This window comes from Canis lupus, chromosome 7 (genome assembly GCF_003254725.2).
Source record: "Canis lupus dingo isolate Sandy chromosome 7, ASM325472v2, whole genome shotgun sequence".
NCBI lineage: Eukaryota > Metazoa > Chordata > Mammalia > Carnivora > Canidae > Canis > Canis lupus.
This window is the reverse complement of record NC_064249.1, coordinates 9,619,609-9,633,429: the sequence shown is the minus strand read 5'-3', so window position 1 is coordinate 9,633,429 and position 13,821 is coordinate 9,619,609. Positions and strand designations below refer to the sequence as shown.

General features: G+C 45.7%; 1 protein-coding gene and 1 long non-coding RNA gene across 5 annotated transcripts; one reads left to right on the top strand and one right to left on the bottom strand.

Annotated features, from left to right (window-relative positions):
• Positions 1-1,216: 1,216 nt before the first annotated feature.
• LOC112648373 (uncharacterized) lies at positions 1,217-4,649 on the bottom strand. 4 transcript variants are annotated; one of them, XR_004817269.2, is made up of 4 exons: positions 4,631-4,649; positions 2,953-3,142; positions 2,418-2,590; positions 1,217-1,670 (listed from the first exon to the last, which is right to left on the bottom strand). It is a non-coding gene; the product is annotated as an uncharacterized LOC112648373 (long non-coding RNA). The 4 variants fall into 4 exon arrangements; XR_004817270.2 differs by lacking the exon at positions 4,631-4,649 and adding an exon at positions 4,437-4,585; XR_003128959.3 differs by lacking the exon at positions 4,631-4,649 and adding an exon at positions 4,396-4,576.
• Positions 4,650-5,637: 988 nt separating this feature from the next.
• SLC30A1 (solute carrier family 30 member 1) lies at positions 5,638-12,766 on the top strand. The gene is made up of 2 exons (XM_025429851.3): positions 5,638-6,299; positions 7,908-12,766. Exons 1-2 carry the CDS (start codon positions 5,684-5,686, stop codon positions 8,807-8,809), a joined length of 1,518 nt encoding a protein of 505 aa, XP_025285636.1. The 5' UTR covers positions 5,638-5,683; the 3' UTR covers positions 8,810-12,766.
• Positions 12,767-13,821: the final 1,055 nt, after the last annotated feature.

The window sequence follows — 13,821 nt, the reverse complement described above, 5'->3', positions numbered from 1 at the left end:
GGGCTCTCCCTTCTACACAGAGAAAGTGAACAGACCAGGGGTCCAGCCAGCACATTAGTCCGATTTGAATCCATGTGAATCAGTCCCTTGCAGGTGAAATGATAAAAATGCTGTTTCTGAAACTTCAAGTTGAAAATGCAGCCCTGGATCCATAGTGACCCCAAGCACAGGTAACCTGAAAGGGCCCTCCTTACTCATTTCCTAACTCCAGGCCAGAGCCCATCTCTTTGATCCACTCACTGAAAAGGTATAGAAACTAAGGCCTCGGGAGGTTTAATAACTTCTCCAAAGTCCCATAGTACCTCTTTATTTTTTAAGATTTTATTTGAGAGAGAGAGAGAGAGAGAGGAGGGGGAGGGGCAGAGGGAGAGGCAGAGAATCTCCAGCAGACTCCATGATGAGCACAGAGCCTGACTTGAGGCTTAATCTCAGGACTCTGAGATCATGACCTGAGCTAAAACCAAGAGTCAGACACTTAACTGGACTGAGCCACCCAGACGCCCCCCAAATCACATAGTAACTTTTAAGGACCAGTTCACTGGCCTTTCTAAAATTCATTAGGGGTGTGATACCTTCAAGATGCTCTTCTGGTCAGCAGCATCTCTATAGGCAAGTAACGGAGAGAGTCATAGAAACATGTTTTTAAATCAAGCATTTTTTTTTTAAACTTCTGTTCTTTGTACTTGATTCCAGTCTCTAGCCCCTAGAGTAGAAGGGCTAAAGAGAGAATGGGCATTCCATCTAAATCTTAAAACGGACTACCTGAGCCTTCAACAGCTTCTGGTCTAACCTGACACTGCACCCAAAAAATTCACAAATGTCTTTAATGAGCCTTCCTGTATAGGTGTCAATGGCCTTTACTTCTAGATTTAATTTCCAGGCATGACTGGAGAACTATCATCCGGTTTTTAGTCTCCAAGAAAACTGAGCTGTCCTCTGCTATTCACTCTCCCCTGCCATTCCTGACTTAACCACGTACAAAAAGCTCAGCGATTGTCCTGGGCCTCTCAATCTACATTCTACTCTACACTCTTGCTGTCTCCCTTTTGCTTCCTCATAGGGTTTCCTGCTCTGACCCTTTCTTTCATATGGTTTCCCTTATACCCCTGAGCCCTTTTGTGATGTTTCTGGGCTTTATTACTGCATTGTTACTTGTTTATTCTTTTTTCAACTGCCTGGTCCCTCGGGGAGCAGCTAGAAATTCAAACCTTGGCTCTCGTGTTGTTGCTAGAGATTTTACTGTATATTTGTAATAATTATTCAAGTATGTTCCCAAACAAACAAAAAAAAACCCAAACAGGTCCATTTCCCCCATCATTTTTGCCTGAAGATTGAACATGAAGAGTGCTTTACTGTCAACTAAAGTCCAATGCAATCTGGTTTTCACACGGTTTTCTTCTTCTTTCCACGGTGTAGTCGTGAGTTTTGATAACAGAGATTCAGAGGTGTGTCTGTGTGTGGCAGTTCCTTGTGAGGGTCCTTAGAAATCTGCATTTTGGATGGGTCATCTTCAGGCTAGCTCCCTGCCCTGGGCAGCTCCAGGTCCGAGGAGCTTGGCCTTGAGAGCAGGGTGGGGTCTTTAGAGGCCTTTGAGATTGCAGTTTGTGTTACACATTTGATTTTTCACTCAAATTGGCAGTCTCTCTCCAAAAGGAGCATTATTCTCTCATCTGTAAAGTATGCTGAGTTTAGTCAGTTTGAATGCTAAGCAAAATATCTATCAGAACTCTCAAGATCTAGGAAGAAAAAAAGCCAGGCCATTTTACTCAACTAGGGGCCACAACCTCCAGGGTTGTTGGTGAGTAATAACCTGGTTTTCTTCCCCATTAACCCACTCCTGGCTGTGTTAACACCAGGAGGGCTGGCTACCAGCTGACAAAGGACACGTGAGTCAGAGCTACCAAGGTATTTTGACTACCCAGTGCTAGGGGGAAGAAAAGTCTACTCAACTGAAAGTTTTTGCTGTTAGGTAAATGGTTTTACTCTTTGTGGAGTGCAGGATTACAACTTTTCACAACCTGGAAAATGTAGCTCTCTGCCCCTCTCCTCCCTCTTTACATGTGAGAATAAAACACATTGTGAAATGGCTTATAAGAGAAATCAGAGTCTGCACAAAATAGGTTCTCATAAGTGACTATTGGGTTGAATTGAACCTAAGAGCCTGTTTGTTTTTTGGTTTGTTTTTGAGAGAGAGAGAGAGAGAGAGAGAGAGAGAGAGCAGACAAGCACCTGCCAGCCAGTGCAAGAGGTGGGGGGGGGGGTGGGCCAGGGGAGGCAAGGGGAGAGGAGGAGCAGAGGGAGAGGGAGAGAGAATCCTATGTATAGGTTCCACGCCCAGCCCTCAGAACAGGAGCGGGGCTCCATCTCCTGACCCTGAGATTGTGATGTGAGCCGAAATGCAGCATGGGATGGCTTACCTGACGGAGCCACCCAGGTGTCCCCGAGCCTGTTTCTATATAGATCTAGACATCTTCCAATTCAGTCTGCTTCGTTATTGGCGAGATTACTATCCTGTTTCCTGAGCAGCGCTGCCTTCTACATCTCCTTATTGGTTCTTCTTTGGGCATTAAATTCTCACATTTGGAGAAATCTGTTGCTTAAATAAAGGGACACAGCAGCTCCTGATAAGCAGCAAAATAGTCTTCCAACTGCCTCTCAGCCATTTCCCTGGAATATCTTGACCCATAAGTGGCACCCCATTTCTAGATTGGAGGGGCTAGTTGGAAGGAAGTTTGAAGCTGTGTTTACTCAATATGATCAGTTAAATGTCAATTGTCCACACCAAAGGGGGTACGGACAGTTGAACTATTATGAACCCCCAAGTCCCATCTCCCCACTCCTTAGCACTGTCACCATCCAGACTTCATCTCAAATTTAGCACACTAAAAATGGGCTAGTTTCCCCTTAAAGTCAGCTCCTCCCTCCACCACCCCACCTCACCAACTTCCTCACCTGTATAAAGCAGTATTTTCTTTAGCAGGTTAAAACATTTGAACTCTTTTGGTTAAATTCTCCTCCTTCGTTTTCACCCTCCCAATTCACCATCGACTCCTATCAATTCCTCCTTTTATACTGTCTGGAAAACTTTTCTCCCTTCTTTTCTGTTGCTGGAGAACAGAAATAGAAGATGAGGGATCCAGCTCTGTAGTTTGGATGGAGAAATGAGAAACATACCACATACAAATGGGGAAAAAGAAAACAGAAATAGAAATATTTTTTAAAATGCAAAATAACATGGCTCCAAACTAGCCTTATATATAGATCCTGAGGCACAGGCTAGCACTGCTTTTGTTTTGTAGCAATCCAGAACAGTGGGGGTTCTTCCTTCTGCTGGGGGGCGGGGGTTGTGGAAGGCCTTTAGGGGTCCAGCTTAGGTGACTCTGATTGCAGCCACCCCTCCACTTGAGGAACAGGAAATCTTCACTTCCCAGGTGAACTCATCACTCAGCGCACAGCGCATACGGATGCACTCTAAACTAGAGCTGGCACAATTTATTGAGTATTTCAGTGTAACTCCAACATTTTATATGTTGATAGTTTACCTCCACCTGGACAGAAGCGCCTGCTTTTGTATTCTTAACTGGCCCTCCCTTCCCCATAGCAACCAACACAGGGTTCAGCTCTCTGTAGTCTATAAATAAAACGTTTGTTCAATCACAGAGCCTTCGAATTTTAGAGTCAGAAAGGATCTTAAAGAGTTCCTCTTGCCCAATCCTTTACTATATGAAGAAACAGGTCTAAGCGAGATTGGGTGACGCTCCTCCAAGTCCCACAGCTGGCACCGGAGCCCGGGTTGCTCCCGCTTGACGTCGGTGCCCTACACTGTCCTTAGATAATATCTGGCTTTACACAAGGTCTCCTAGGGATGCTGGTGATAGGGGTGGTCTGCTCGGTTGAAACATTTTCAGAGACACGGCTCCTGCCGTTTGCAGGACCGCTCGGAAGGTCGAGGTGCTCAGCGCGGCCGCGTCACCCCGGGGTCTCGGGGCAGGAAGGGCGCGTGGACCCCCGGGGACACCCCCCCCCCGGCTCCCCCCCCCCCCATCCCGGGCTGCCGTCGGTCACACAGCGCCGCAGAGTCTCTGGTCTCTTCCACGGACGGCGGCGGGTGGAGGCCGCGCGAGGGCGGCTCTCGGGCCCGGGGGGGGGGGGGGGGGTGTCTCGGCGGAGGGGGCATTCGGGAGCCAGCCCTTAGGGACGGGGACCAAAGTCTACCTGGAAGGGGGGGCCCTTCGTAGACAAAGCAGCGGTCTCTCCTCCCAGGTGGGGCAGCAGACCCCCCCCCCATCACCTTTGCCTGTAACGGTTTTGTAAGTTTTTTTGTTTTTTTTTTTTTAATTTTAAAAAATCGGCTGAGGTCTCGGGAGGGGCTTACTGCTGAACTTTATCACCCACCCCGAGCGGGGAGTCCTGTTGTCCTAGGGCTGTGCAATTACCCACAGGGAGCAATTTTAAGAATGTGCAGCCTCTGTGCCTGCTCCTGCCAGAGGGAGTCGGGTCTTGTGGTCTTCCATCAGTGGGATCTTGTGACTCTTTTTATGACCTGCTGACTTTTAGGTTAAGGGTCAGCCGAAATACCAAGATGGCTTGACTTCGGTCAACTCGCCTCCCGAGCCGTCCCTTCACCCACCACGTGGACTCGGCGCGGAGGATCAAAGTCTGCCGGCCGCCCGGCCCCCGTGGGCGCGCGGGGCGCCGCGAGGACCCGCAGGGCGCCGGCAGCCGCCCCGCCGCGCCCCGGGGGACCGCGCCCGCCCCGCCCCGCCCCGCCCCCTCCTGCTGCACGCGGCCCGCGCCCCCGACCCTCCCCCACGACGCCCGCCGCTGCACCCGGCCGCGGCCCCCGGCCCACGCCCGGCTCCCGGAGAGGAAGGCCCCGCCCCCATCTGTTGGCGCCTCGGCCCCGCCCCCTCCCGCCCCCCCGAGCCCCCACCCAATGGCGAGCGCGGGAGGGCGGGGAGCGGAGGCTGTCGTGAGGGGGTCCCGGCCAATGGGGAGGCGTGCCGGGCCTGGTGGGCGGGGCGCCGGGGCCTTGTCACGCTCGGGTCCGTGTGAAAACGGGGGTTCCGAGTGCAAAGCAAAGTTTTTTTGTAAACCGTCTGCAAAGGCGGGGGGGCGAAGAAGGCGCCGGAGACCGGGCCGAGTGCAGCTGCCGGGGCCGCCGCCTTTTTAGCTCTTCAGGCGTCAGCTCCGCGGTCCGAGTCCCAGCGGAGGAGACCAGCGGCGGGAAGACCTGCGCCGAGAGCCCTGCAGATGCTCGCAGCCTTGGCAGCGCGGAGCTGCCCGTCGCCCGCCCCCGCCGCCCGCCCGCCGCCGCTGCCGCTCCGGCTCTTCGCCCCCCGGCCCCCGGAGCAGCCCCGGCTCCCCGCCGCCGCCTCGGCCCCCGCCGCCGCCGCCGCCGCCGCCCCGCTGTGGTGTGGGGGCTGCTGGGGCTGAGCCGGGCCTCGGCGCCGGCCCCGAGCACGGCCGCCTGAGCAGCTGCGCGCCGCCCGCCCGCCCGCCCGCCGGGGACGCCCTCGGGCGCGGGGGCGCGGCGGCCTGACCCCGGGGCTCAACCCCGCCCGGCCGCGCAGCCCGCCCCGCGGCGCCCCGCACCCCCCGCCCCCCGGCGCCCCCCGCGCCGCGCCCCCGCCCGAGCCCGCGCCCGCGCCCGCGCCGCCAGGGCAGCCGCCGGCCCGCAGCCATGGGGTGCTGGGGTCGCAACCGGGGCCGGCTGGTGTGCATGCTGCTGCTGACCTTCATGTTCATGGTGCTCGAGGTGGTGGTGAGCCAGGTGACCTCGTCCCTGGCGATGCTCTCCGACTCCTTCCACATGCTGTCGGACGTGCTGGCGCTGGTGGTGGCGCTGGTGGCCGAGCGCTTCGCCCGGCGGACCCACGCCACCCAGAAGAACACGTTCGGCTGGATCCGGGCCGAGGTGATGGGGGCCCTGGTGAACGCCATCTTCCTGACCGGCCTCTGCTTCGCCATCCTGCTGGAGGCCATCGAGCGCTTCATCGAGCCGCACGAGATGCAGCAGCCGCTGGTGGTCCTCGGGGTCGGCGTGGCCGGGCTGCTGGTCAACGTGATGGGGCTGTGCCTCTTCCACCATCACAGCGGCTTCGGCAACGACTCGGGCCACGGCCACTCGCACGGGGGGCACGGCCACGGCCTCCCCAAGGGGGCCCGCGGCAAGGGCGGCCGCGCCGGGGCCGGCGACGACAGCGAGACCCCGGGCGAGCAGAGGCCCGACGCGGAGGAGACCAACACGCTGGTGTCCAACAGCAGCAACTCCAACGGGCTGAAACTGGAGCGGCCAGGTGAGCGGCCGGGGAGGGTGACCGCAGGTGGCCGGGCCGGGGGACGGCGGGACCCTCGGCCGGCCCGGGGCGGGAGGGCCGCACGCCCCCTGCTGCCCGCGCCGCCGCCGTCCGGGGCCGCCGTCCGGGGCCCGCGGGGCTCTCGGGGACCCAGGGCGGCGGGGGGCAGAGGGGGCGGGGGGGGGGGACCGTCCACAGCCGCCCTCGGGAGCCGTCTTCCCGAGAGACTCTCCTGATCGGGGTTTCCACGGAATCCAAAGTGCTTCCTAATTCAGTTTCCTGCCCCCGACCCCCCACCCCCACCCCCACCCCTTGGGAAACGGAGAGAATCCCCACCTCATCCTGAGTTGTTGGCCGTCACAAACCTTGCCCTGCCCGAGTAGTTCCTGTGCCCTTCAAACAAGTTTCTTCTTTTCAGAGCCCCCCTAGCCATGGACTTCCCTCACCCCAAAAGCCCGGTGAAAGGTGTCTTTTCCGAACGGGCATCGTGTGTGTGTGTGTGTGTGTGTGTATTTCACTTACTTGTCTCCAGTCTGAGCCTAATCCTGCAGATCCTAGTTCAGGACCCTGTTTGGTCATGTTTTAACCTTTCACTCCGGACTTTGGAAAATCATACTATAAAATAAGCCTGACGGTGACTTCCCTTATTCCCTTTTTACTGGATGCTTCCCCCCCCCCCCCTCTAAATATGATTACTCTTGAAAGCAATTTGGAAAATGCTGAAAGAAAAGAGATGGGGAAAAGGAATCGACCAAAGCCCAGCTCCCCAAGCTCTGATGATGTTAATAATTTGGTGTATTTCCATCCAGCCTTTTTCCGCTTATATTTATTTGTTTAGTCGGATGATACTACTTGTTCTTTCTTCGAGGTGCAGGATATCACGTTAATGAAATTGAACTTGTACATTGAAAGGTTTACTAAACAGTTGAATTTCCCCTTACTCCCCCTCTGCGAGGTCTTATTCCAAAGAAAACGAGGCTGCTCTGGTGTGTAGACAGTAATTCCTTTAAAAGATGGGTACGTTTGGTTTAAGAACTGGTAGGGTAGATAGTGATCGTTGCAGCTTTTCCTGAAGTTTATGATTGTTGATGGGCTCATATTGCTGATTTGTCGTTTCTAAACACTCCACCAAGAGACTCTTTTCTTGGTTTCTGTTCATGATAAAAGTTAAGATTTAGCTACAACACCTTAATGACAAAGAGGGACCAGAGCTGTGTGTCAAATCAGGCATTTGTAGTAGACTTCTTCCTAGTTGCATTTAATTTGTGGGTGATAGCATTCGATTTTACGTTTTCTCTTGCATATGCCGAAAAGTAGAGCAGAATGTACAGGGGACCCCACCCCCACAGAAAAGATGAACTTTTTTTGGAGGTGGGAGAAGTAGGGGGCTGGTTTGGAGAACGGGGAAGCACTATCTCCTTAAGGACTTGATTTTGCCCTGGCTTGTTCCCAACATGTCAGTTTATATAATAAACTGTCCTGGGCACGTTTTAAAAAAATTTTATTCCATGAAAAATGTTCACCTCTTTCACTAAAATGGACTTGAATGAAGAAGTTTGTATAAACACTGCTAATGTATTTGATACAGCGTTTTTCCTTTCTTTATAGATCCAGAAAAGTCTAGAAATGATGCAGTGGAAGTACAAGTGAATGGGAATCTTATCAGAGAATCTGACCATGTGGAATTGGAAGATGACGATAAGGCTGCACAACTTAACATGCGTGGAGTTTTTCTGCATGTCTTTGGAGATGCTTTGGGTTCAGTGATTGTAGTAGTAAATGCCTTGGTCTTTTACTTTTCTTGGAGGGGTTGTCCTGAAGGGGAGTTTTGTGTGAATCCATGTATCCCTGACCCCTGCAAAGCATTTGTAGAAATAATTAATAGTACTCATGCAACAGTTCATGAGGCTGGTCCTTGCTGGGTGCTATATTTAGATCCAACTCTTTGCATTGTAATGGTTTGTATACTTCTTTACACAACTTATCCATTACTTAAGGAATCTGCTCTAATTCTTCTGCAAACTGTTCCTAAACAAATTGATATCAAAAATTTGATAAAAGAACTTCGAGATGTTGAAGGAGTTGAGGAAGTTCATGAATTACATGTCTGGCAACTTGCTGGAAGCAGAATCATTGCCACTGCTCACATAAAATGTGAAGACCCGACATCCTACATGCAGGTGGCCAAAATCATTAAAGACGTTTTTCATAATCACGGAATTCACGCTACTACCATTCAGCCTGAATTTGCTAGCGTAGGCTCTAAATCAAGTGTAGTCCCGTGTGAACTTGCCTGCAGAACTCAGTGTGCTTTGAAGCAGTGTTGTGGGACACGGCCACAAGCCCCTTCTGGAAAGGATGCAGAAAAGGCCCCAACAGTTAGCATTTCTTGTCTAGAACTTAGCGACAATCTAGAGAAGAAGCCCCGGAGGACTAAAGTTGAAAGCATCCCTGCTGTTGTGATAGAGATTAAAAAAATGCCAAACAAACAACCTGAATCATCTTTGTGAGTCTTGAGAAAGATGTGATATTTGACTTTTGCTTTAAACTGCAAGAGGAAAAAAAGACTCCATTGAAATTCTAAGTTTGCCAAGTAGTGTAATTGAAGTCCTTGTCTGGTCACACAGTTTAATTCTATTTTTGTAAGAACATAATGGGACTGCTTAACAGAGTTCTATATTACAACTTTGTGATTATTAGTGCAGAGTACAGCTATGCTGTAACAATTTTGGAAAGCCAGTTTTAACACTATGTTACATTTTTGTTTAAAGTAAGTATAAACCTTATATAACATAATGACATTTGATTTCCAGTTTTTTCCATGGTAAAAAAAAAAAAGTTAATTAGGGGGATAAATAAATTAAAATTGTTACTGGAATTTCTCTGCTTTTCTTTTCCCCCAGTGTTATACTTTGTTTTTTAGGATTATAATCACTAAACTTGAAAAATCATCAACAGGTTTGTTTCCTTTGACGTTTTAGGTAATATTTACTTGCCCTCTGAGATCATTACATAGCATAATGGCAACATGTTTTTAAGAATGACTCATGGATATTATTAGGAAAAAGTTTCCTTTTTTCTTCACATGGGTTATTTATAATTCTGAAGATCAGTTACCATCCTGGATTCTATATTGCTGAATATTATTCTAATAAACAGTTGAGATAATTAACAACTTGAACTACAGTTTACATATAATAGGGCATATGAAGAGTAAGAGCAGGGAAGAAGGTTTACCAAATTAAATATTTAGATTGTTAGAAGTTAATATTCAGACCACATTTTAAAATTATTGGGGAGAATTTTAACTCATGTTTTCTTTTACCAAAGTTAGTCTGAAATGTGGACATGTTCACCAGCATTACTTTCTCTGAAAGATTGGCATTAGGAACATTGAGCTGAAAGTTTACTTAAGAAATATATACAGTAAATACTTTTAAGGACATTAAAGCTAATCTAATAGGTTATATGTTAAATGCAAGCTTATTCGTGTAATCTTTCAAGTTGTAGGTGTTTAAAAACTTAGTCATTTCATGGTGACCAATCATGAATGGATTCAAACAGCTTTTTTCGAGTACAACCAGCAGTTCTTGTGCTTTGCCCAGAGCCATTGACTTAGGAGAAAAAGGAAATCTAAAGGTTAATGCAATTTGGATATTAAAATCTTAAAAAACAGAGTCAAGGCCAAATTAATCATTAAGATTCTGTAGGTCATCCTGTCTTGACGTTGCTCAGATCTTGCAATAGTGGCTTATTTTGTAAGATGCCACAGTATCTACACAGGAAATTGTTCTCGGCTATTTCATTGTTGCTATGGGTTTCAAATCCATACGCAAATATTATTTAAGGATATTTAAGTTATATTTTTCTTGACAGAGAGGGGGTTATGCTTTGTGAAGAAACTAGATTTTTGTCCTCATAAGGATGAATATTAATATCAGTTATCATGTATAGCTCTATTTTTCTAGAAATAAGGTATCCTGACTACTTCAGTAACTTTTATAGCTGACTACTTTTGGGATGGCTATCTTTTGGGATTTGAAATAATTCATTGTTTAATGGGTCTTAAGATGAAAGCGTTGGCATTGGACAGTTAACTTTTTAAAGGGATCTTTTGTGGTAGATGGTGTGTTTTTTTTCTAGTCTAAGCCTATTGCTGGCAATGGGCCTATTTAAGAGCAGTCGATTTTTCCAATGAGAATGAGGTAATTTTAGGAACACAGTTTGTAAGTTCACATTTGCTATAATGGGCCAAAACCATAACCTGCCAATTTGCAATACATCTTGATCTTTTAATACTCTTATCTGATAATTGTATAATTCAATTCCTAAACTGGAAGTTACTTTGAATTTTGCAAAAAAAAACTTTTTAAACGTGAAATTCGGGAATTTCATTATATGGGCAAACAAGAGAGAAGACTTCAGACTGTACTGTATCACGTACATTCCTGATTCAACACTTAAAACTGCAAACCATTTTATTAAGATCTTAAAACAGTTTATCTTATAAAAACATTTTGGTAATGGCACAATAGGATAACTGGTAAAATACATTCAGTAGGGTTTTCTTTACAAATGCTCTATTGGGTCTTTCTTAAAGGTTGCATAACGTATAAGACATCATCAGCTAAATGAGGATTTTTTTTTTTTTTAATGGTGTATAAGCATGGGACAAGGGCTTTTTTCTTTCTTTTTTTTTTTCCAAAAGTGCTTTGAAGGTAACAGCCTTTAGATTTCAGTTATTTCACTTTTCATAATTTTTAAATCGCTTATACATAACAAAGTGGTACCATAGAATTCTTTTTTCAAAGGACTTTGTCATAATAGCAAAATCCGTGGGCACTGACTCACCTTTTGAGTTTTAGCAGAGAATTATTTATTTCTTTACAATGCACTTTCTAACCCATTTTTAGCATTATCTTTTAAAAAAAAATGCTTTTATATTTAAATATTGTGGGATTTAAGTGTCTTTTCCAAACTAGTTTAGTCCTTCCTGGAAGAAAATGAGGGAAATACCCTGAATTCTTAGGAGACTTAAACCCAATATTTAAATATGCTGTTTTATAGCAATGCATCAATTTTAGGAGGTGCATCTCTCCTGCTGGCTCTTTTATATTTGAGCAAGATCAGTGTATTTAGAATATGTGTTTAGAAACTTGTCTGTTGTCTCAGTTTAGTGAAAAGGAGGTGCTGCATGTGCCTGAATTAAAACCAACTCCAATTTTTCCAAGCCAAATGCCGCCTTAGTGATGAGAGATTTCCTTCTCCATTGTCACTTTTCAGCGTCTATGATTGTTTAATAAGGATTGTTTGAAGGGCATCTGCATTGTAAAAATATAGACTAGAACCTAAAAAAAAAAAAAAGTCAAAAAAGGGCAAAAACTGGTGTGTTTTAGCATTTTAGAAAACAATGTTTGTATAACTAAGGTGTGTAATTTGAATAGGAAAAATTTCCATCAAGAGCACCTTGGGAAATCTCAGTAGGTAGGAGACTATGTTAACATGTTTGTATCTTGTTAACATGTTCAGTTAATTTTGAATTTTGAAAGTTTTGAGGGACAGGGCCTATGGAACCTAATGTGAAGTATTTAGTAGGCTAACTGGTGTTAGGTTGAAGATTTTTTACTGTTTATAAGCAGATATCATTTGAATGATATAAATGTCATTTACCTGCTGTCTTAAGATGTTCACACATATACAAATACGGAGAATAATTCTACAATATAGAAATATTTATTTTAATAGAGTTTCAGTTAAGGCATAAAACAGTGTTAAAACTCTTGGAAAGGTGGAGGGTTTTTTTTGTTTTTTAAATGGAGAATTGTCAAATACAGTGTTTGGCCATCTGAAATGGGAATTGTAATAGCACTATTTTGATGTAGCTCTACCGATATTATGTGGCGATGCTATTTTGTTTTACTAACAAGCTCTGGAATATTTAGCAGTCATTTTCACTGGCACAAGAGCCTTTTGTATGTCATTCAGTTTAAACTTTTAAACCAAAAATTTTGTGGTCCAGTGTCTTTGGCAAAAAGATGCTGAAGGGAATGTAACATACAATTATTATGTGGCTATATATAAAAAGACACAAATTGCCATGTTATGGTCCTGCCTTGAAACAGCACAATGAAGTGTATCAATGTATTCTGTGATTCTTTAATGAAACTTCCATGTTGTGTTGTTTTGTGTCGACCATAGCCTGTCCTTTTGGGCCAGATGTGGCACAGTTAAATGCAATTATCATCTCATTAAATGCAGATGCAGATAAAATGTCCTTTAGTGCTGCAACATTTTACCTAACTTTTTGTATGTTTTATGACTGTGCATTGTTTTCCAAAGCTGTTCCTACCTCACCATGAGGCTTTATGGATTGTTATGTATTATAAATGTTCTTTATGAGACAGACTACTGTGTTTCTTCTCATTTATTAAAAGTTAAGTAGAAAAATAAACTAATTTTAATATCTACTTCACTGTTTTGTGCATGTGCCCTCCCCTCCTATACTAGGTTGGGTTATATAGACCTAAGGTGTTTAAAGAGGTATCACAGCTTAAGTGTTGCTAGATATCCAGAATGACCAGGTTATAGGATAGTATTGTAGAACGAAAAAAAAGTAGGCAAAAATTGCAGTAGAAACTGAAAGGGTAACAGCAAAGGCTCACTAACATGAAATATTCAATGTCTGACATTTTTTTGGTTCTAAATATTATGTAATTACAGGTTAACCTGCTTCTTGTACTTGCTATTTGTAAGCAGCGTTAATAACAAGGATTATTAAATATTTGACAGTCATATAACCATCTGGAACTTCTAACCCAAGAGTACATTAGTTGATTGTTTATATGAGTTCAGAACTATGACTGACATAATCTCTCATGAAGAATTTCTTTAAAGAACTTGTGCCTCTAGGAGGTAAGCAGATAAAAATTGCATAAGAAAAAATCAATTGGCAATAAATGGCAATAGATAATAGAGTTGGTAAATACAGTAATATTCCAAAGAAGGGATGAAGATCTTTGGAAAGGATTCATGTAGGTTAGTGTTGAAAGGAGGGATGGGGGCTGAGAGGCAAGGGGACATAGAATAGAGGGTTCAGAATGAAGAGAGGTAGCGTGTTAAAGAAGATTGGATGAAGTGCCATGTCAAACCAGTTTGAATTTGGTTTTATAGGAATGGAGGAAGCCCTTCAGTATTTGGATAAATGAGAAAGTGGAAAAGGATACAGGATAGATTTGGAATGGCAAGTAGACAAAGTGAGACAGGAAGATAAATCCATTTACTAGGCAGTCAATGCTAAGAGCATGAACTGGTTCCCAAATATACAGGCCCACATCTACATCTACCACGTTTCAGTTGATCCTTTTGTACACTTGAACATTTCTGAGATCAGGATGCATGGATACAATCAGTAGTATCTTAAAATATTGGCCAACCTGTGTTCTTATCTGAACGTGTCTTACCATTCAGAATTCAGAAGAATTCTCAGGCAATATGGTCTTTCAAGAAGTATTTGCCAACATTC